The sequence below is a fragment of the Miscanthus floridulus genome, chromosome 15 (assembly GCF_019320115.1).
Source record: "Miscanthus floridulus cultivar M001 chromosome 15, ASM1932011v1, whole genome shotgun sequence".
Taxonomy (NCBI): domain Eukaryota; kingdom Viridiplantae; phylum Streptophyta; class Magnoliopsida; order Poales; family Poaceae; genus Miscanthus; species Miscanthus floridulus.
Genome location: NC_089594.1, coordinates 9,076,923 through 9,098,345, shown reverse-complemented (window position 1 = coordinate 9,098,345; position 21,423 = coordinate 9,076,923). Strand labels below are relative to the sequence as shown.

Below are 21,423 nucleotides of genomic sequence, written 5' to 3'. Positions count from 1 at the left end.
TCAGTTATGCACAAGGAAAATATCAGATACAAGTAACGTAATTACATCATCTTGACATGCTTACATATCATTTATTTGGTCATAATTGCTTATTCATGTTACTATCTCTTAGAGCATGACTAATAATACAACCACTGCTGGCTGGATGTACATTTACAACCCTAGCTGGTTGTAAACTTACATATCACTTCTCTTCTCTCTCCTACATCTTAGCATAAAGTCTACTTACAACCCTTTATCAAAGCCTATTTGGTTACAAGGGCTAATTGTTAGCCAGCTAAAAATTAGCTAAAATTAGTCCCAGCCCGTTCAAACAGGAGACTAATATGTGAGCTAATTTTTAGCCAAGCCTTCAACTAGTTATTAGCCAACTAGGTGGCCAACCCTAGCTAATTTATGCTAATTTTTAGCTCAAGCTAATAACTAGCCAGGCCCGTATACTTGCTCTTATTTTTGTGACTTGTGATTGCCAGTGTCAAACTATCTACACAAGTAACATGTCACTAACTAGATGGCGGTGCCTCTTACTTGGGAATTTTGACTAACTATGCATGTATTGTTCTTGTCTCATGCTTGTGTAAAATAAAACGTATATGTAATAAAATTCTCCTAAAGTAACTTGCACCGACAAATTAACCTACCCAACTCGATCACGTGCATGTTTGCTTCTTTCTTGGAGCTAAAGCAGCATGCTGGGAACTGAGCAATAGCCGTCGGAGATCTCCATCTGCTCGGGGGCCTCGTTGAACAACCACTTCTCTATGGAGGACAGGTGCTGCAGCTTGGGCTTGTGGTAATCGCCGTGTCCCGTCAACGCCTGCTGCTGCTGCTGCGGCGGCATCAGCAGTGGCACGTCGTTAGAGATGGGTGGTAGTGCACCGCCGGACTTGTGATCGAAAGGGTTGATGTCGATGACCGAGGAGGGCTTGATATTGGTAGCAGCGTCATCCTGCGTCTGGGAGCTCTTCATGAAGCCGTTGAGCAGCTTGGATATGTTGTCCATGCTGGAGGCGTACGGCGACGAGAAGGTGTCACCGTTGGTGGCAGCGAACGGCGGCGAGCACTGGCCGATGAATTGGGTGACCTCATCAGCTGGAGCTGGTGTGCTGCTGGCTGGGCGCGCGTAGCTGTCCTTGGAGAGGGTCATGTCACCATGATGGCAATCGGCATGGCCGGCGGCGGCAGTGGGTACCGCCACCGGTATGATGGAAGGTTCGGAGGGCGGACGTGGCGCGAAGATGGCGCCGATGGCTTGCTGCTTCTGGAGCTTCTTCTTGAGGTGGGTGTTCCAATAGTTCTTGATGTCGTTGTCGGTTCTCTGCGGTAGGTAAGAAGCAATGGTGGCCCACCTGTTGCCCAGCAAGGACTGGAGGTGGACGATGATGCCTTCCTCGTGGGGGGTGAAGTTGCCGCGCCGGATGCCGGGGCGGAGGTAGTTGGTCCAGCGGAGGCGGCAGCCCTCGTGGGGGGTCCGCCCAAGTACTATGGATTCTTGTTATAGTTTGAATAAAAATTCTGCTGATGTATGGCATTCGAGGTTCTGTCATGTTGGTTTTGATACAATTGCTAGAATGTCCAGATCTGAGTTAATTCCTAAATGTGACATAGTCAAGAATTCTAAGTGTCAAACTTGTGTGCAAGCAAAACAACCTCGAAAACCTTTTAAGGCATTAGAGTCTGAGAAGAATCTGGCACCACTAGATTTGATCCATTCTGATTTATGTGAGATGAATGGTGTTTTGACTAAAGGAGGAAAAAAGTATTTTCTTACTTTTATTGATGATGCAACACGTTACTGTTATGTTTACTTGCTGAAGTCTAAGGATGAAGCGCTGAACTATTTTAGAATATACAAGGCAGAGGTTGAGAACCAGTTAGAAAAGAAGATTAAGAGACTTAGAGATGATCGGGGAGGAGAGTATATCTCTAATGATTTTTCTAATTTCTGTTCTGAGCATGGGATTATCCATGAATTTACACCACCCTATTCACCACAATCAAATGGTGTAGCTGAGAGGAAAAACCGGTCACTTACAGATTTGGTGAACGCCTTATTAGAGAGTGCCGGTATGCCAAAGATGTGGTGGAGGGAAGCAATCTTGACTGTAAATTTTGTGCTCAATAGAGTTATCACCAAGAGAAGTGACATAACTCCATACGAGGCATGGAGGGGCAGAAAACCCAATGTCAACTTTCTACGAACGTGGGGATGTTTAGCGAAAGTCAACATTCCAGAGCCGAAGAAAAGGAAACTTGGGCCAAAAACAGTCGATTGCATTTTTATAGGATACGCTCAGAATAGTCCTGCCTATAGATTCTTGTAGTTAAATCCGATACTCCAGAGATTATAGTAGATACAATAATGGAGTCTAAGGATGTTACTTTCTTTGAGGATTTCTTTCCTATGAGACCAAGTAGCAGTACTTTAGAAAATCTAGATGCAACCATTCCTAACTCTGAACAAGTTGAGAACATACCTCTGCGAGAGAATAATGAGGAGGATAACAATTCAGACATCACTTCACGCAGGAGTAAGAGACAAAAGGTTCAGAAATCTTTTGGAGATGACTTTATTGTATACCTTGTGGATGACGTGCCTACGACTCTGGCTGATGCTTATGCGTCTTTGGATGCTGACTATTGGAAAGAGGCAGTCCGTAGCGAGATGGACTCCATCATGACAAATGAGACTTGGGAAATCACTGAACGTCCTGTTGGGTGCAAACCTATTGGATGTAAGTGGATTTTCAAGAAAAAGATGAGACCAGATGGCACGATTGAAAAATATAAAGCGAGGCTTGTGGCCAAAGGCTTTACCCAGAAAGAAGGTGAAGATTATTTTGACACCTATTCACCTGTGGCCAGGTTAACCACCATTAGGGTGCTCATTGCATTAGCTGCTTCCTATGGTCTACACATTCATCAAATGGATGTAAAGACAGCTTTTCTTAATGGAGAGTTGGAGGAAGGAATCTATATGGAGCAACCTGATGGTTTTGTGGCTAAGGGACAGGAGGGTAAAGTTTGCAGATTGTTAAAATCATTATATGGCCTAAAACAAGCACCCAAACAATGGCATGAAAAATTTGATCAAACCTTAACCTCTGCTGGTTTTGTTGTAAACGAAGCAGATAAGTGTGTATACTATCGCCATGGTGGGGGTCAAACAGTGATCTTGTGCTTGTATGTGGATGATATACTCATATTTGGGACTAACACTGCCGTGATTGACGAGGTTAAATCATTCTTATCTTCATGCTTCGACATGAAGGATCTGGGTGAAGCAAGTGTTATCCTGAATATTAAGTTGATCAAAAATGAGAATGGGATTATTCTAAATCAATCTCATTATGTGGAAAAAATAATGTGTCGCTTTGGCTTTGAGAATGCCAAAGTATCCCCTACGCCCTAAGATGCTAGTGTAAAGCTAAGGACAAATAAAGGCGAAGGGTTGGACCATTTGAGATATTCACAAATAATTGGGTCCCTCTTGTATCTTGCTGGTGCAACACGTTCCGATATATCTTTTGCTGTGAGCAAATTAAGTCGTTTTACTTCTAATCCAGGGAAGGATCATTGGGATGCACTGGAGAGAGTGCTACGTTACCTAAGAGGTACAATCGAATATGGAATTCACTATACTGGTCATCCATCTGTATTGGAAGGATATAGTGATTCCAACTGGATTTCTGATGCGGATGCAATTAAAGCCACGAGTGGCTATGTGTTTACACTAGCAGGTGCTGCAGTTACATGGAGGTCGTGTAAACAGACCATTTTGACGCGGTCGACCATGGAAGCTGAGCTTGTAGCACTTGACACGGCTACTGTTGAGGCCGAGTGGCTAAGAGAGCTACTCATGGACTTGCCACTGGTAGAGAAACCAGTTCCGGCAATCCTTATGTACTGTGACAACCAAACGGTATTGATCAAAGTTACGAGTACTAAGGATAATTCGAAGTCCTCGAGACATGTGAAGTGGAGGCTTAAATCTGTTAGAAAGCTGAAAAACTCCGGAGTAATTGCTGTGAATTATATTCGCAGTGAGAAAAATCTAGCAGATCCTTTACAAAAGGGCTTGCACGGACAACGATTTCTGTTGCAAACATGGACATGGGGTTGAGACCCATTTAGTTGCAAAGTAATGGCAACTCATTTCCTTTGATAGGAGATCCCTGATTTGGAAAATGAGAAAAACAAGTTACTGTTGTAACAGGGAGTACAGACTGTTTAAAAAAATTAAAATTACTCATGTTCCATGATATGTACTCTCTTCTGTATGGAAGGCTGGCTATTATGCCTTAATGTATTCTAGTGTCCACCGAGGGAAAAGGTATCGTCCTACAGGATACCTAAAATGAATACACCTATGTGAGCTAAACTGTTAGGTCGCAGTTCATGAGAGTGGGGTACTCTTTGGAAAGCTCATGAGAAGATCGAGGAGCAAGACCTTTAAAAGCTCCGTTTGGACTTGGCGTTCTTGCAGCCTAGTACCAGTTGGATCTTCAAGAGAAATCTGACAGCAAAAAGCTATGAATTCAAGGCTTAGTCCATTCACAAGCTGCTGGAAGATGGACCTGGTTGATCTCGGTGTAAGTTAAACCCATACGGGACTTATACTGAAAATCTGGTATATATAAAGAATGTTCAGTACAGCAGCTTTGGAATTGGTGGGGGATTGTTGGATTTAGGCCCATGTTTGGCCTAATCTGAAAATTCCAAAGCATGCACAACCTATAGTCCTATATTGCTAATTCAAGGAGAGGTTGCCTTGCTTAAATATTGGAGTCTCCTCTCTATGCAAAATAGGTGAAAATGAGAGAGAGGGAGACTGTTGCTACACGCACGTGCAGCTCGCGCGCATTTTTCGCGTGAAAAATCGCGTGACTTGTGACTTGCGACGAGCGCGACGCGTACGTGTACAGTAGGCTATTATTTGTGCAGTTTCTATTTTTTATGCTGAGCGTAATAGCGCTTCAATGTGATTGAAACTGCCGTTTTAAACAGTAATAAGGTATGTCAGTTTCTGCTGTTTGATTGCAGCATTTTCTGTCATTAAATTGGGCAATTTTTACTGCTTGATGAAGGGAATTGATGCACTATGAAGGCCTATAAAACCAGGAGACGTCCTGGTTGAAGGGTACGGATTCACACGCTCATCTTCCCACTCGCTGTGCTGAGCTTCTCGCTGCTGCGCCTCGTCGACCTTTGAGTTCGGCGTGCACCGGACTTGAAGAGAGCGGGATCTCCGAAACCACTGCCGTGAGACTCCTGCACGGGGCGGCAATCAGGTTTTTGGGCAGCGTCTACACGCGACCGCTTGGTGATCTGCAACATCTACTTCAACACGTTCGACTACGTTTTGCGCGGAATCGTTGAGTAATTTCCTTGTGCAATCCTGTTCTAGTCAGCCTGTTTACTTGTGTTATATGCTTGCATCATTTTTTATCTATGAGTTTTTCCTCCAAACAAAATCTGAAATGTATATTAGGCACATATTTCCGACAGCTCTTGCTGCAGCGCACGAGGCCAGTGTTGATGGGCACGGAGCGCCAGTTGCCGGGGCCGTGCTCCTGGATGTAGGACACCAGGATGATGTCCTCCTCCGGCGTCCATGGCCCCTTCTTGATCCCCACCTTGTCGCAGCACGGCGCCCTGCCCATCGTCGATCCGTCCACTAGCTTGTGTCTCCGGCGGCCGGTGCCTGGCTAGCTACCTGCAGCTAAGCTTCTGGAGTTGTGCCCATGAAGTGTGACGGTACGTTATATATAGGAGTAGGACGACTCGACGAGAGAGCTGCGTTGGAGTAGTGACGCTGAAAACCGCTGAATTTTTTCAGGGACACACAGGAGATTACGATCTTTTATAATGGCACACAGGGAAAAGTCTCATTTGTTTTCACCTCATGTCTAAGAGCAAGTACAGTAATGGTTTTGTTTTCACTCATGTCTAAGAGCAAGTACAGACGTACAGTAATTGTTTTGTTTTCACTCATGTCTAAGAGCAAGTACAGTAATGGTTTTGTTTTCACTCATCTCTACTATAAGGGACCAATCAAAACTATACTAGGTCTCCAAAAAAAAGTTCCCCACTGAGAGACTACAACCATTGTGCACCATCGAAATTGTACCCAAGATTACCATATCATTAAAATCTATGGATCCTAATCCTTTCTCACAGGATTCAACTTGATCCGATGGCCAACATTATTTGGATCTCCCCCGCCCAGGCTTCAACGCACGCCTCACACATCCCGCAGGCTACGGTAAAATGGAAACCAATGGAAGTCAATCAAGGCAAATAGGAAGGAGAGATCCGTGACTCCGATCAAGGCAATTTCCAGAATTGTCATTATAATGGAAAAACCCACGCCGAGCCCGACCCCATCTGACGCGCCCCTTCCAAAACTCTCCGTGCCGTTCTGGTATTGCTTCAATAAGGAATGGCGACAAACCTGCCAACATACCCACTCGCATGTTTTCGTCAAGAACACGTGGGACCTGGTTTGGTGACCCCACGTGTCAGTAGGAGCAGTGGAGCGTCTGCAGCGTGGCTAAACCTGGAAAGGTCTACCCCTTTCTTCTCATAAAATACCAACGGCGGCACCCTGGACAAGGAAGCAAAACGGGTCACTTAGGGCCCATAGAGTGGAGATCGATGAAGAGGTTTAGCACATTTGGTATCAAAGAGAGGAGTTAGACCACTGTGTTATAAAAGTAACACACTACACGCCCCGACCGAGTTTACAAAATAAACGAACCGACTTGACATGTGATTATAAAAATAAAAGGCCATTATGAAATAGAACACGCAACCTAGAGACAATTAGTTTTGTTCTAATTTAATTTAAAAAAAGATCAAATACATTTTTTTCTTTCATTTATCAAAAGTGAATTATAGAGTTACTTTAAGAAGCTATATCTACTTTAAGAAGCTTGGTACGACATCTTTTATTATTTAGGATGAAGTTTGCATGAAGTGGCCATGAAGATCTCCAAGACATGTTTAAGGACTTAGGCATATTGTAAATTATATGGTTAATGCGAGAAATAACTTTATTATGCCTTGTTACATGTAAGTGTTTCCCGGATTGTATATACATGGTCATATACAATTGTGTGAAAGTTGAACTCTGAAAAAAAAATCGTTGTTTGGTTGTTTCCATGTACATCCCTGAATGAAGCCGTAGCGTTAGCACGGACACTATACTAGTGTACAATAATTAATTGTTTTATGTAGAGAGAAGAGGGAAGAGGAAGGATAACTTGACTCTCATGCAAGTAATAAGCTAGATATGGAAGCCTATACAGTGGTGGGCCTAGACATCAAATGAACATAAGGAGAATTAGCACCCTGTTCGCTTGATCGTTTCTGTGACTTATAAACCGGCTGATGCTGTTTTGTTGTGAGAGAAAAACACTGTATCATGACTGATAAGCATGGCTAATTAGTATATGCATGAGGAATAAGTTGATTCCACCAACTTTCATGGATGAACTCATGATGCATCACCTCATGAAGTATAGGGTGACTCACCAAACCAAACACACTTGCCCAACATTGCACTTGTTTTAGATGCAGAGGGAGTATATATAATTATATATATATATTCCTTTAATCATTTGTCCTTATCGAAAGTACCAAGCACGCACATCAATCCACGCTCACTCCTTAACTATGTCTCCTTATTTTCGCCGCAAAACTAACCGTATAACAACTAGTAGCTACCCTGGTCAAATCAACGTACCTACATGTGTGCAACTTGGAAATACATCTATCAGTAAACATTAACCACACAAGTACTACCTCAGGTCATAAAAATATGTCGTTGGGATTAGTCAAACATTAAGAACGACAATCATTAAATAAATTTCTCAATTCTTTAATTTGAAAACATGTAAGCTACATACATGTTTAGTACTGTATTGGAAATTGCTTCCAAACGTATTTAATTTTGATTAGAAAAAAGTTATACAAATAAGGTCTTGACCCTTAATTTGTCTTTTATAAGTTGTCATTTGCGAAAGAATCAGAATTATGCTAGTGTCATTTAAACAAAAATCATGCAAGTTTTATGTTCTAAACTTGTACATATAAGAGCATCTCCAATAGTTAAAATAATTGATAAATCAATGAGTTTTCCAAGTGCCTAAAAAAAGTTGGGAGCATATTTATTGGATTCCTTCAATAATTTTTAAAATCTCGTTCTTAAGTTAGAATGCAATTTTGTATAAGGAATCTTAGACTATTTTCAAATTACTCCAACCACTTTTATACTTTCTTTCACTATGCATTGCTGGCTGTGTCGCACAATATACATGACATTAGTCTAGAGGTGAATTTCGCGGCCATTCCTGACTCTTCTTCAGTAATTCTGCTTCCCTTCTGTCAAATCTTTTTTAAGTTCTCCTTGCCTTTAATAAAACGCTGACCGAATGGTTGTCAACCTAACGACCAGCAAAACCAATTTTGCAACGCCTAACTCGTGCCTTACTGTATTTGGGTCTAACGATGATGTCCAATCCAATGTCAATCATGGTTGACAGTTGCCGGCTAACTGTTTTTAGCTATGTGGATGCATAAATGTCAGTTCTGTGAACAACTGAATCTTTGATGATGACTTGACATCCACCTACACATTGTCTTCTGGTACTCAGTCCTGCCCTCTTGCTTGATTTTCTTGTTGGAAACAGGCGAAGGTTATTATCTGTTCTTCATGTCAGATAGCATCAATTTGATTGCTAGCAGTAAAGAATTTCGCACCAAATAAATGTCGGTTCTGTGAACAGCTGAATCTTTGATGATGACTTGACATCCACCTACACATTGTCTTCTCGTACTCAGTCCTGCCCTCTTGCTTGATTTTCTTGTTGGAAACAGGCGAAGGTTATTATGTGTTCTTCCTATCAGATAGCATCAATTTGATTGTTAGCAGTAAAGAATTTCGCACCAAATCTTTAGCCCGGAGCTTTGGCTACGTAAAAGTTTCATGATTTTTTAGTTTGTCTCATACTGTAACCACACTTCCTTGTTTATGTTACTTTCTTCATGAAGATAAATAGATATCAAATACGATGAGTGTCAAACGTCTCTACTCTAGAATTCAATGATACAGGATCATTCTACATAAATGTTTTTTATGAGAAATCTTATGATATATGGAAAATAATGATAACCGTTCATCAGTCGAGATCTAATAATGGTTAAGAAGTGAGAGGTGCCTATTACAAGGTGCCTAATTGTTGGAGGATACTTAAAATTTGTGGACCAGGAACCAGTTCTAAAATTTGTGGAAAAGGAGGCACCTAGTCCATTTGACCCAAGTCCCAACGCTGCCAGCGCTGCACCTACTGTCACCACCTGGCTCCCGACGCTGCATCCCTGCATGCATGCGCTGCCACATCCCTCTCCCTACCAGCGGTGCCCCATCTCTCTCCTGCAGTCCTGCTGGCTGCTGCATTGAGGGATAGAATGGAATCACCTGCTGGCAGGGGCGGATCCAACGGGGAGGTGGGGAGGGCTCAAGCCCCCTACCCATACTGGAACAGTGGAACCCCTATGGAGCCTCCATGAATTTTTAGACAAAGTTCTATAATGTAGAGGGGCTGAGACTTAAGATCGAGCAGCAGTGTTGTTCAGCCCCTCCTAAAATATTTCCTAGATCTGCCGCTGCGTGCTGGAGCATGGAGCGTAGGCGGCACTGCAACGGTGCAAGATCAGCTGCACGTCTGGAGGGGAGCAGAGCAGCAGGGCTCAAATGGAGGACCAGCTGATCTGCCATACAGTTGATTCCTCATATGGCTGTTATCTAAGGCCTGTCTTTGGTTTTGTCTGATGAGATGGTTATAGTTATTCCGTGGGCTCATTCTTGTGGTTCAGATGAGATAAATTTGTGCGTTGACCTTTTGACCTTTGCTGGGTGATGCCCTTTTGACTTTTTGAATAATACCAATGCTTCAGTATTACAAGAAAGCATACAAACTTGAAACATGCATGCAACCGCATCAAAGCCCTGGATGATTATTTGATACAGCAATTTGATTGATGCTCTTTGTTGAAACTAGCGGTTTCGGACAGAGTGAGGGAGACAGAGGCCTCCGCCCGCGAGGTGTCGCCCTCGGGCGGAGGCTCGGGATAGGCACGACAGGTGAGCTTATGGGAAGATGGCACGAAAAGCTAGGGTTTCATTAATTCATTCACCAACCATCTGCACGGTTACAAGTGTTCCCTATTTATAGGGCTCAACTACTTCCTGACGGAATTTATTACAATGCCCCTCAACTGCTACGGTACATTCCTGGAATATTCCGCCACTGGTCTCTTGTTTGCGGGGCAATCCTGCCACACCATTTCCAAGTGACGGGCCTTCATAGGCGGCCGGCCCACCGTGCCTCGATCTTTGGCCCAAAGGCCTGGGTTCCCGATGCTGGCCTCCGTCTTCGGGGGCGCGCCGTCGCCTTGGCGGGTCTTCGCCGGTCCGGTCGGAGACATCATCCGTATGTCTCTGCCCGGCCGCGCGGGGGCCGTGGTTCCCGATGCTGGCCTACTTCTTCGGGGGGGCGCCGTCGCCTTGGCGGGTCTCCGCCGGTCCGGTCGGAGACGTCTACCGTGGGTCTCCGCCCGGTCGCGCGGGGGCCATGCTGGCGCGCTCGCGCAGACCACGGGCGCCTGCGCTTGAGTACCTGCACACACTTAGGCAAGATTGTTTGTTTAATTAGTTCAGAGGTAAGGCGGCCTCCGCCCTCATCGTCGGAGACGCCCGTGAGCTGAAGCGGGGCGGCGTTCGCCTAAGCATAGGTTGGAGATGTCTGTGCCTGGCCTGGGCGGAATTCGTGACAAGCTCGCTGAGCCTCGTGCAGTGCCCTACGAGCATAGCCAGGAAAGTTCCTTTAGTCAGCACCAGGTCTCTGCCCTAAGACGGTCGAAGACGTCTTGGCGACACCTCGCTGTCGGAGGCCTTCGCCACCCGCCGAAGCCGTGCTACAACAGTTCCCCCCTTTTGAGACCATGGTTCACCGGAGCGTGCCGTGAGCTCAAAACGCCTTGACCAAAGGCGTCCGCGGGGGCGGAGGCCACATTCATTGGCGTCTTCGAGCGAGGCCCCGCTACTTCCCCCCTGGCCCACTCTGGCGTGGCCGCTAGTCTCATTGAGAGTAGCCATTGGGCAGCAAATCTAGCCGTTGTCCTACGGTGTGGCCGTTTATGCCGTGTCAGTTTCCGTTGCATACCTTGCGACTTTTTCGGAGATGACCGTTGCGCGGCAGGCAAATTTTCCGAAGGTGACCGTTGTATGGCGGGAGCCGGATCGCCTGCCCGCTGCCTATATAAGGGTGTTGTTGGTGGCGCCCCCCCCCCCGCATTGCTCATTCGCTTTCGTTGCATTTGAGAAATTGCTCTCTGCTCTCTTCGCTTTCCCCTTTTGCCGCCCTCACGCGTTCTGTCTTTCTGCCTGCGTCTCGTGCTTAGGCTGCTGTCGCGGTGGCTTTCCTTTCCGCCTCTGCCCAAACTCGCTGGCCCGCCTTTTTCGTACCCTACCGCCACCTTCTCGGCGTTAGGGCCATCGGCTGGGGTGCGCGCTTTGAGGAGTGCATGCTTGCCTCTGCTTCCACGTTGGAGTTTGAAAAGCTGGTGGAGGAGGATTTGGGGAGTGTCTCTGCGTCTGTCGGAGACCTGATCGCTGTGGATTCCAAAGATATGGCGATAAAGTCTTGGGACTTTGGCCCCTCCTCTATTACTGAAGAGGCTATCACAGAGATGTTGAAGGAATCCTGTTTTCCTTCTTCCAGGGTAAAAATCCCTTCGCCTGGCCAGACTGTTCCGGAACCGGAGGAGGGATATGCGGTGGTCTTTCGGGACTTCTTCACCTGTGGCCTCCGCCTTCCTTACATCCCCTTCCTTCGCCGGGTGTTGGAGACCTTCAATGTCCAGCTCCATCATCTGACTCCTACTGCCTTCCTCACGCTTAGCAAATTTTGTTGGGCGTGCATTTCTTATGGTGCCGAGCCGGATGTGGACACCTTCTGCGCGTACTACGAGCTGCAGAAGCAGCCGAAGAAGAAGAAGGAGGTGCGAGAGGGCAAGGAGGTGGAGGTGACCTACCAGTACGGTAGTTGCACCTTTATGTCTAAGAGGAACCAAGGCGCGGACCGCCTGGAGATCTCTTTTTGCCAGAAGGGCAAGTGGGACCGCGGCTGGCTTGAGCAATGGTTCTACGTGAAGACCTACGGGGTCCGTAGCACTACCGAGGATGGTGCAGATGTCTCGGAGTATCCATTGACTTCAAGGATGGAGGAGATGGCGCCGCTCACGCGCGTGGATCTGCCGGAGGAGGTGTCTCCAGCGAGGGAGGCTTGTGATCAGGCTTTTGCAGCAGCGTGCCGCTACTCCGGTGGCCACGACCTAGTGGAGGAGATTATGTCCTCCAACTACTGGCCCCTGGGCAAAAACAACCTAGCCTTTCGGCTGGAACAGGTGAAGGTTCCCGTTTTTGGGCCGGAGGCCATGATTCCGTTCCCCCGCTTCGGTCAGTCTTTGGGGGAGGGGGTGACGGAGGACAATTTTGTCTCCGAGGTTGAGGAAGCCGCCATGGGGTTGGTTGGCAAGATTTCCGAGCGTGAGTACACATCTCGGATGGCCGTGGCTGGCACCATGCCACGACTCAATCGAGTTTTTGAGGAGGTCGGGATCGTCTACCGGGAGCGCGAGGTTCCCGCCGAGGTCCTGGCTTCGATTGAGAAGAAGAAGAAGAGGGCCTTCGCGAAGAATGTTACGGCAGAGGCCAAGTCTAAGAAGAGGAAGGGCGCCGTTGTTGCTCGGGTGCCCACAAAAAAGAAGAAGAAGAGCGGTGCTCCATTGATCGCGCCGGCCATGTCTTCTGCCGGTATTGCGGGCGTTGCCTCCGCCGACAGTGAAGACGTTGAGAGCTCTTCCGTCCCGTCAGTGGACACATAGGTTGCGAGCGGAGGGGATCGTGGCTCTCCTATAGCTCTGGTGTGCCCTATGAGCGGAGCTGTGAGCGGTGCTGGGCGTCTAGAAGCCAGCACTGCCCTGGCGCGCTCCTCGCATGGTGCAATGAGTGTTGGCGAACAGCCGGAAGGTAGCGCCGTCGAGCCTATGCCCGACGTTCTTGGTGGGCTGTGCTCAAGCTCTGAAGAGGACACGGAGGCCGTCTTGCGGTACGCTCCTTCGTCTCCTGCCGTTGCCACGCCTTCGCCCGTGCCGGCGGCCAACGTCGGGCAGCTGGAGGCCGTGCTTGCTGAGCAGGCCCCGGTGGCTCGGCCTTCTTCGTGTCCTCCACCTGTCAGGCCGCTGGCTGAGGAGGTCTGGCCCTTTGGGCCTTCGCCGCACGATATGGCGGAGACTTCTGCCCAGGGGGCGCGGCAAGCTACCCAGCCTGGGCTTTTTATGAGTAAGTCTGTTTGGCGTGCATTTTTGTGTTTTACTGTCTTCGCCTGGTTCAATTGTTTACGTATTGTACCAAGTGCTAATACTGTGTATATGTTGCTTTGTAGGTGATGTCATGGCTGGACTCCTCACCCCGGAGGAGCGAGCAGCCGCTGCCGGCGCTAGGTTTGGTCCGGGGCAGCCGGTGCTAATGGCGTCGGGTCCGAGTGAGTATAGAATGTTTTTATTTTGATCATCATTTGGCCTGTTGTTATTGTCTGTTTCTAATCTGCCCTCTGACCTGAGCTGTTGTTGTTGTTGTTTTTTTACGTATGCTCCTCCGACACCTCTATCTCAGGTTGGGAGGAGTGTTATCTTGCTGTTCTTGGAGACATCGGAGGTGGTCTTTGGCTGTTGGTGTGTTTAACGTGAGATTTGCTTTTCTCACCTTATTGTTTTGTGTTTGTTTATTCTTCTTTGAACAGATCGCTTCAAACAGCGTCTGAGGGACATGGATTTCTTCCAACTTCTCCGTGTTCATCTAGAACACCAGAGCCTGGTGCGTCTTCGGCGGTTTGCCCCTTTCCTTTTTTTGTGTATGTTCGCTTCTAGACTTGTTTTTGATTCTGTTGCTGATCGCTTTGGTTTTTCTCTCTCTGGTCGCAGGGGTATCACACGGCCGTTGTTATGGAAGAGCGTTGTACTCGCGAGGTCTCCGACCGAGATGCTGCGATTCAAGCGCTCAAGGCGGAAATCGAGCGTCTGGAAGGTGAAAAAGGGGGTATGTTCGACTCCCTTGCAGCTCTCCGCGTGTCTCTGGCGGAGAAGGAGCGAGAAAAGGATGGTTTGAGGGCCGATCTCGCCAAGGCCCGGGATGCAGAGGTTTTGTCCGTTGAGCAGGCCCATAGGGCGAACGAGCTGGTCGAGGGTCTCCGGCGAGAGCTTGCCTTTGAGAAGGAATCCGCAGCTGCGGTGAGGGAGCAGCTGTCTTTGACGACGAGGCGTTTGGACTCGGTCAAGGGAGTCCTTGCTGCAACCATTGGCCACTACCAGGCCACCGTCGCCGAGCTTGGAGGCGAAACCTCCGCTCCTCCAGAGGAAGATAGCGTGTACACCCTCACCTCCTGGCTAAAGCGTCACCTTGCGAAGCTCCCCAGTCTGATCAACGGCTGTACGAACTATGGGGCGCTAGCGGGAGTAGCGAATTATGCCAAGCTTTTGGCACACGGCGGGTGTACGCATACCGAAAGTATTTAGGAAGGAGCGCTGCCTGGTCCGGAGGAGCTCGGTGAGACTTCTCTTGGTTTATGAAAAACCTTGAGAAATTTCATTGGGCACTTTTGGGCTCCATTTGGGAGATCTGCTGCCCGGAAACTAGCGGCGGACAAGAGGGCGAAGGTATTTGTAGTCTTTGTAGCCGCCCCCTTTTCTTTTTGTTTTTTGTGAGGCTGCAAAGGCTTTCGTTGCTTGTGCCCCTGATACTCTAGCCTATGCTGCAGGATGCACAGAAGAGTCTTGCGGGCAGGCCTCCGTCAGTTCCGCGCTCGGCGACTGCAGTCGGTGCCTCCGCCGCTGGTGGCGCTCCGGTGGGATCTACGATCGGCGGCGGTGGTTGTCGGAGGCCGCAGGCGCCGTGCCCGCCCACAGTTGATGCGGGCTCTGTTCCAGGGACTTCCGCTGCGGCTGATGCGCCGGAGGTCTAGGCTCTTTGTAGCACTTAGTTGTTTTGGCGTGTATATTGTAGTCCAGTTGGACTTTCGTGAATAAAGTTTATTTTGTTCTGAATGGTTTTGTGGGAAATTTTAACCTTGCGCAGGTTTCGAATCGGGAGCCTGCGCAAGATGTTGCGCCTTTGACTCTCTACAACGATGGTATTTACGTGAGCGGAGAGCTTTGGGAGTATTGGCGTTCGGCCTTTCCCCGCAGCGTTGCGCGCGACGTGTTCGAGTCAGTTAAGTTTGACATAGACGACGAGCGCGTTGGGTTTACTCGCGCGCTCGCTTGGCGCGGACCTCCGCCACAATAGTTAGGATTTTATTGCAAGTTGGTGTCCTGTAAGAATGCTTCTTGACATTTTATGGAATACAAGACATGTTCACTTTCTTGATTGTTTGTGCGGTGGCTTGAGCCTGTTGTGCTAGTTTACATATCTCGTCTAGTCCCGAGCTTGCACACCATTGTCCTTTGCTTGGGCGAACGTGCGCGATACAGAGGTGGTGGCCAGGACCTTCACCCCATGTTTTCTCCTTCTCTGTGCTTGCTTGATGGCTAGGGTAGAAGTCTCCGTAGTTTTTCGACCGGCGGAGGCGTACTTGAAGTCCGCCTGGCGAGGCTTGCCGAATCGGTGTTTGATCTGACTGGAGGTTTGGCGCAGCTTGTGCAGACGGCGAAGACTTTTGATATTTCTTTAGCTGGGTGTTTTAGCTGTCTGGAGGTATAGGTCTCCGACGCTGCACACCCGTGGGACATGGTTGATTTTTGGAGATGGCGGGTTAGGTCTCTGGCATAAGGGGGATGTTACGAGATTTCGTGCGATATCCCCCTTCTTTCGTAGGCCTTTGCTGTTCATCACCGTGCCGTAGGTCCTATCTCTTTTCCCACTGCCTCCGACTGTCTACTGTTGCCTCCAATTTTATGAGTTTTCATACAATATCTATGGCCGACTTGGATATCTAAGGAGACCCCTGCCTCCATGGCTGTTGCTGTGGTTTTTGTCTGTGCTATGCCTTGCTCCCCCCTTGCGCCCTTGCGCCCTATGCTGACTGAGTTTTTAAGGGCATGGGGGAATCCGTTTTTATAGTGGGGTGGTGGCTTTTGGGTGTTAACATTTTTGTATGTTTTTAGTTGGAACGTATCTTGGCTTTAATAGCCTGTATCTTGCTTGAATTATTCGTTCCTCTTGAGATCTTTTGAAGTAAAGAGGCCTCGCGCCGTAGTGGTGGCAGCGTTTTGTCAGACACTTTCTGTTTTTGCTGTTTTCGATGGCGGAGACCTTCTTCCTGGTTCTAGTGCCACAATTTTGTTGCCCCTAATGCTAGGGGTGTTTTTTGTTAAGGTCAGAGGCCTGTTTTGCCGATGTTGTTTTTTCCTTGGCACCTGAATTTGTTCAGGTCTTCTTCGAGGGTCGGAGGCCTTTTTGGCCCCCCTTTTTTTTGACCTTGCTGCCTGACTTTGTTCAGGTGTTCGTCAAGGGTCGGAGGCCTGTTTGGCCAATTTTTTTTTACCTTGCTGCCTGACTTTGTTCAGGTCTTCGTCAAGGGTTGGAGGCCTGTTTGGGTAATTTTTTTTGACCTTGCTGTCTGACTTTGTTCAGGTCTTTGTCAAGGGTCGGAGGCCTGTTTGGCCAAATTTCTTTTGCCTTGATGCCTGACTTTGGACAGGTCTTTGTTAAGGTCGAAGGCCTGTTTTGGCTATGTTTTGCTACCTTGATGCCTGACTTTGGACAGGTCTTTGTCAAGGTCGAAGGCCTGTTTGGCCATAGAGGTCGTTTCAAATTGCCCATGCCTATGGCTGGCGCTTTGAAAGGATCTGTACTTTTTGTTTACCGAATATTGCGGCGCTAGAGCTGGCCGCTTTCGGTTTTGGGTTTTTCGAGCGTTCTTTTGGGGAATTACCTCTTTATACTTTTAGAGGATTTTTACATTGAGCCTGCCTCATTAAAAACCTCACCTCCGCTTGGAGTTCCCCTGTGAGGAAAAGAGTGTAGGCTCTTTTACATTTTGTTTTGATTGAAGTAAGAAAAAACTTAAAGGTAAATAAATGGAGGGTCCTCCGCTTATATTTTGCGGAGGTTGCCCTTTGGTACATCGCCTAGATGTAGTATCTGCGAAGGCTGTCAATATTCCAGGTGTGGGTTGTCGTGACACCTTTGCTGTCTGTCAAGTGGAAAGAGCCAGGTCGGCCTGCTGCCGTTGCTGTGTATGGGCCTTCCCATTTCGGTTGCAACTTGCCGACAAGTTGTGCGTTGGGTTTTCTTCTAAGTACGAGGTCTCCGTGTTTTATGTCTTTCCTTACCACCTGGAAGTCACTCCACTTTTTGGTTTGGGACTGATATTTTGCAATGTTTTCGACTGCTTCCAGTCTTATTGCTTCTATTGTTTCTTTTGCATATTCTTCATCTTGCAACATCAGCTGACTTGTTGTGCGGAGGCTTTCCTGCTTGATTTCTTCTGGCATCATGGCCTCTTCTCCATAAAGCAGTTTGAATGGTGTGAATCCTATTGTTCTTGAGACGGATGTATTGTGTGACCAAATCACTCTAGGTAATTCATCTACCCATTTTCCTTTGCGTAGGCCCAGCAATGTTTTTGATATTACTGAAAACACTATTCTGTTTGCTCTTTCCACAGCACCATTGGACTCTGGGTGGTATACTGAGGCGAAGGCTAGTTTTGTCCCTATGCTTTTGTAGAATTCTTTGAAGTTCTCTGAATTGAATTGTTTTCCATTGTCTATTGTCGAAATCCTCGGTACACCGAATCTGCAAATGATGTTTTGCCAGAAGAATTTCCTGATGGTTTCTGAGGTTATCTTCGCCAGCGGCTTTGCCTCTATCCATCTTGTAAAATATTCCACTGCTACTACTGCGAATCTGTTTCCTCCTTGGGATGGCGGTAATGGGCCGACCAGGTCCATACCCCATCTTTACAGCGACCATGTCGGAGGTATAAGCTGGGTCTCCGATGATGGTTTTGACTGCCCTGGAGAGAATGTTTGGCATGCTTTGTATGTTCTGACTATCTGCTCTGCGTCTTGTATGTGTGTTGGCCAATAAAAGTCTTGCCTTATTGCCTTTGCTGATAATGCTCTTGAGCCAATGTGTGACCCGCAAATTCCTGAGTGTATTTCTTGAAGCAACTCTATGCCTTCACTCTACGATATGCACTTGAGGAGAGACTGGACTACTCCTTTCTTGTACAGTACACCATCTAAGATTGTGTAATTCCTTGCTCTGGCATGTATTCTTGCTGCTTTTGCTTCATCTTCTTCGCTGGTTTTGCCTTCTAGGAATTCTGTTATCGCCTTTCTCCAATCTTCATTTTGCAGATGTAGTATTGCCTTTGGTGCCTTAGGTGTCTATGCAGTTGCCGGAGACTTCAAGATCTGTTAAAAAGTGTTTGGTGGCAGTGGCAGGTTGTTTGCCGCAGCCTTTGCCAATTCATCTGCCTCTACATTTTCTGATCTTGGTATGTGCTTCAGGGTGAAGCCCTCGAATCTCCGCTCCAAATTTCTGACAACGGATAGGTATTTGATGAGTTCCGACTCTCTTGCTGTGTATTCTTTCTCTACTTAGCCAGTGACCACTTGAGAATCTGTTTTGACTGTCAATGTTTTTGCCCCTAGGGCCTTTGCTTTGCTTAGCGCTAAGATCAGCCCTTCATATTCTGCAATGTTGTTTGTTGATTTGAACTCTAGCCTTGCTGTGTATTTCATTCTAACGCCGGAGGGTGCCGTTAGGACGGCAGAGGCTCCTGCTCTGGCTTGGCCCCAGGCTCCATCCTTGAATGCTGTCCAGCCTTGGATGGTTGGTTGTACCTTGGTCTCTGTCGGAGGTGTCCAATCTGCAACAAAATCGGCTAGTGCTTGTGATTTGATTGTTGTTCTGGGGACATACGAGATACCAAATTGTGATAGCTCTGTAGCCCATTTGCCTATTCTGCCGGAGGCTTCTTTGTTTTTGAGCAGGTCTTGCAATGGCAGCGATGTTGGAACTGAGATTTCGTGGGCTTGGAAATAATGCTTTAGTTTTCTTGATGCCATCAGCACTGCGTAGGCAACTTTTTCCACCTCCATGTAGTTTAGCTTGGCTCTAGACAGTGCTTCTGAGATAAAATAAACTGGCCTTTGAGTTTTCCCTGATTCTTTTTCAAGCTCGTGAACTAGGACTGCGCTGACTGCATGGTCGGAGGCCTCCACGTACAGCAGTAGGTGGCTTTCTGATTTTGGGACGGAGACCACCAGTGAGCTTGCCAGATACTCTTTCAAGTTATGAAATGCTTCCGACTGCTTGGGCCCCCACTCGAAGTTGTGTCACACCCAATTTTAAGGATAAAATTGAATGCACTAACTCGTGTGTGCCCAGGAATCAATCACACACACAAGCTGACAAATTACAATAGTATCATCACAGTGTCTCATACATCAGAGTTATAATAGAACTTAGTCTCATACATCACAGCGGAATAATAAAAATAGAATGAACTCTCGTGGCCGTCATCACAGGGAAGGTCAACTGGTTGACCACAAGCCTAATAATCCTCCGGGAAATCCTCATACCCGTTGTCATCTGTTACCCATCCGGAATTTTTATCCAAGTAAAGAAAATAAACAAGTGTAAGTACATTCCGTACTTAGCAAGCTAACATGGGGTTATGAAGCTCAAAAAGGATAGACTCTGGTTTACTGCAGTTAGCATTTTTAATTGGTCAAACTTTTATTCTCCAGTATTATCAAGTTATGCTTAAGCTCCCATTTAACCCATAAGAACATAAAACAAGGTCAGGTTTACCATATTTCATCATAGAACAACTTAATTGATCATCATCAAGTATTCAGTTATTCTGTGAGTTTTCCCGGCCGCTCGTAACCGTGAGCACGGCTGTTATAACAGTTTGTTACCCTCTGCAGAGGTGGTGCACATTCACCGTGAGTCGTGATCCCCATACGCCCGGGTTAATTACTCCCATGTCACTACCAAGGTGAGCGGGCAGGGTACACTATGAAGCCATTTCATAGGTTTCCCTAACAGGTTAGGGCTGCTAGGTTTCCTTGGCAGGCAGATGTAGGGACCCCCCTTTCCTATGGCACAAATCCATCGCGGCTATACTCATAGGAACAGAGGCAGCCCTATACCCAAAGTGGCAAGCCCCATTTGCGCCAAAAAGGTAACCTCTAACCAACTAGGAAAGGTCCTATTACTGAGCTAAAGTCAGAGCCATATGACTCTCCCGGTTGCACTGTCAGTCCCAGCTTTTGCCGACAGCTAAGTCCTTATGGAGGGCCGGGAGCAACATGAACAAAGGTCATTTGCACTTTCGCCCTATGGAACAGTTGTTATAATTCATGTTACTCACTTTGTTCCATAGTATCATTCATCTATAAGTATATCAATGTTCAGTTAGAGCACTAGCAATCTACCCATATGCATTTAACCCATAGGAGACAAGAAACAGGATAACAATCACTAGGATGTCCTTACGGGCATCAAATTTAGACACATGCAAATGAGTAATTGATTAAAGTGAAATAGGACATCAAGGAAGGCCCATGTTATACTTGCCTTGGTTCACAAACTCGTGCTGGTCCTGCTGGTCGTCGAAGAGTTCTTGGTCTCCAACGTTTTCCTCACCGTCTGAACGCGACCAACACGGCAACATACAACATTCCAAAAGCATTCATGCAAAGCAGACACTCCTATCATTAGAACAGTACACCAACAGTATTGAAATCAAAATAAAATGTTTGTAAAACTAATCTACGTTTCGCTACGATCACGCCAACGCGAAGTTCACGAAAAACGGAGCTAAAATACGAAAGTTATGATTAAAACGGGTTTTCCAATAGCCCTATATTTAATTAATTCTAATCATGTAATTAAAAAGTTCCAAACTTGACTAACAGTAGCTCTAACATGTAGCTTATGAAATTACGAAGCTAACGCGATTTGAATGGATCAATTTGGAGTTAAAACGACAATTCTATAAGCGAAACAGTTCGAATGGCAATTATGTAAATACTAAAAGCGTACTTTTGACTTAAGCCGATGACCTTACGCTTTCAAAACAAGAATGCGTAATAGGGGAAATGCGCTTTGGACTGTGGGTTCTATTACGCGAAAACAGGAGGGCTCTTTAGCAAAACCACCCGCGAAGGGGTATCGGCCAACGGTGGCCGTTAGATCCAGATCGGACGGCCCAGAACAGATGGGAGGGAGAGAGAAAGGGGCGCCGGCGGCCGGCACAGTGACAGCCACGGCGGCGCAGCCATGGCCAGCGGCAAGGACACGCTGGAGCACGCGGTTCCGGGGCTAGGGTTCGCCAA

At 47.1% G+C, this 21,423-nt stretch overlaps 1 protein-coding gene across 1 annotated transcript; it reads right to left on the bottom strand.

Annotated features, from left to right (window-relative positions):
• Positions 1 to 679: 679 nt before the first annotated feature.
• LOC136509561 (MYB transcription factor 69-like) lies at positions 680 to 5,663 on the bottom strand. The gene is made up of 2 exons (XM_066504325.1): positions 5,496 to 5,663; positions 680 to 1,459 (listed from the first exon to the last, which is right to left on the bottom strand). The coding sequence occupies exons 1-2, from the start codon at positions 5,661 to 5,663 to the stop codon at positions 680 to 682; spliced, it is 948 nt and encodes a 315-aa protein (XP_066360422.1).
• Between the last annotated feature and the right edge of the window lie 15,760 nt (positions 5,664 to 21,423).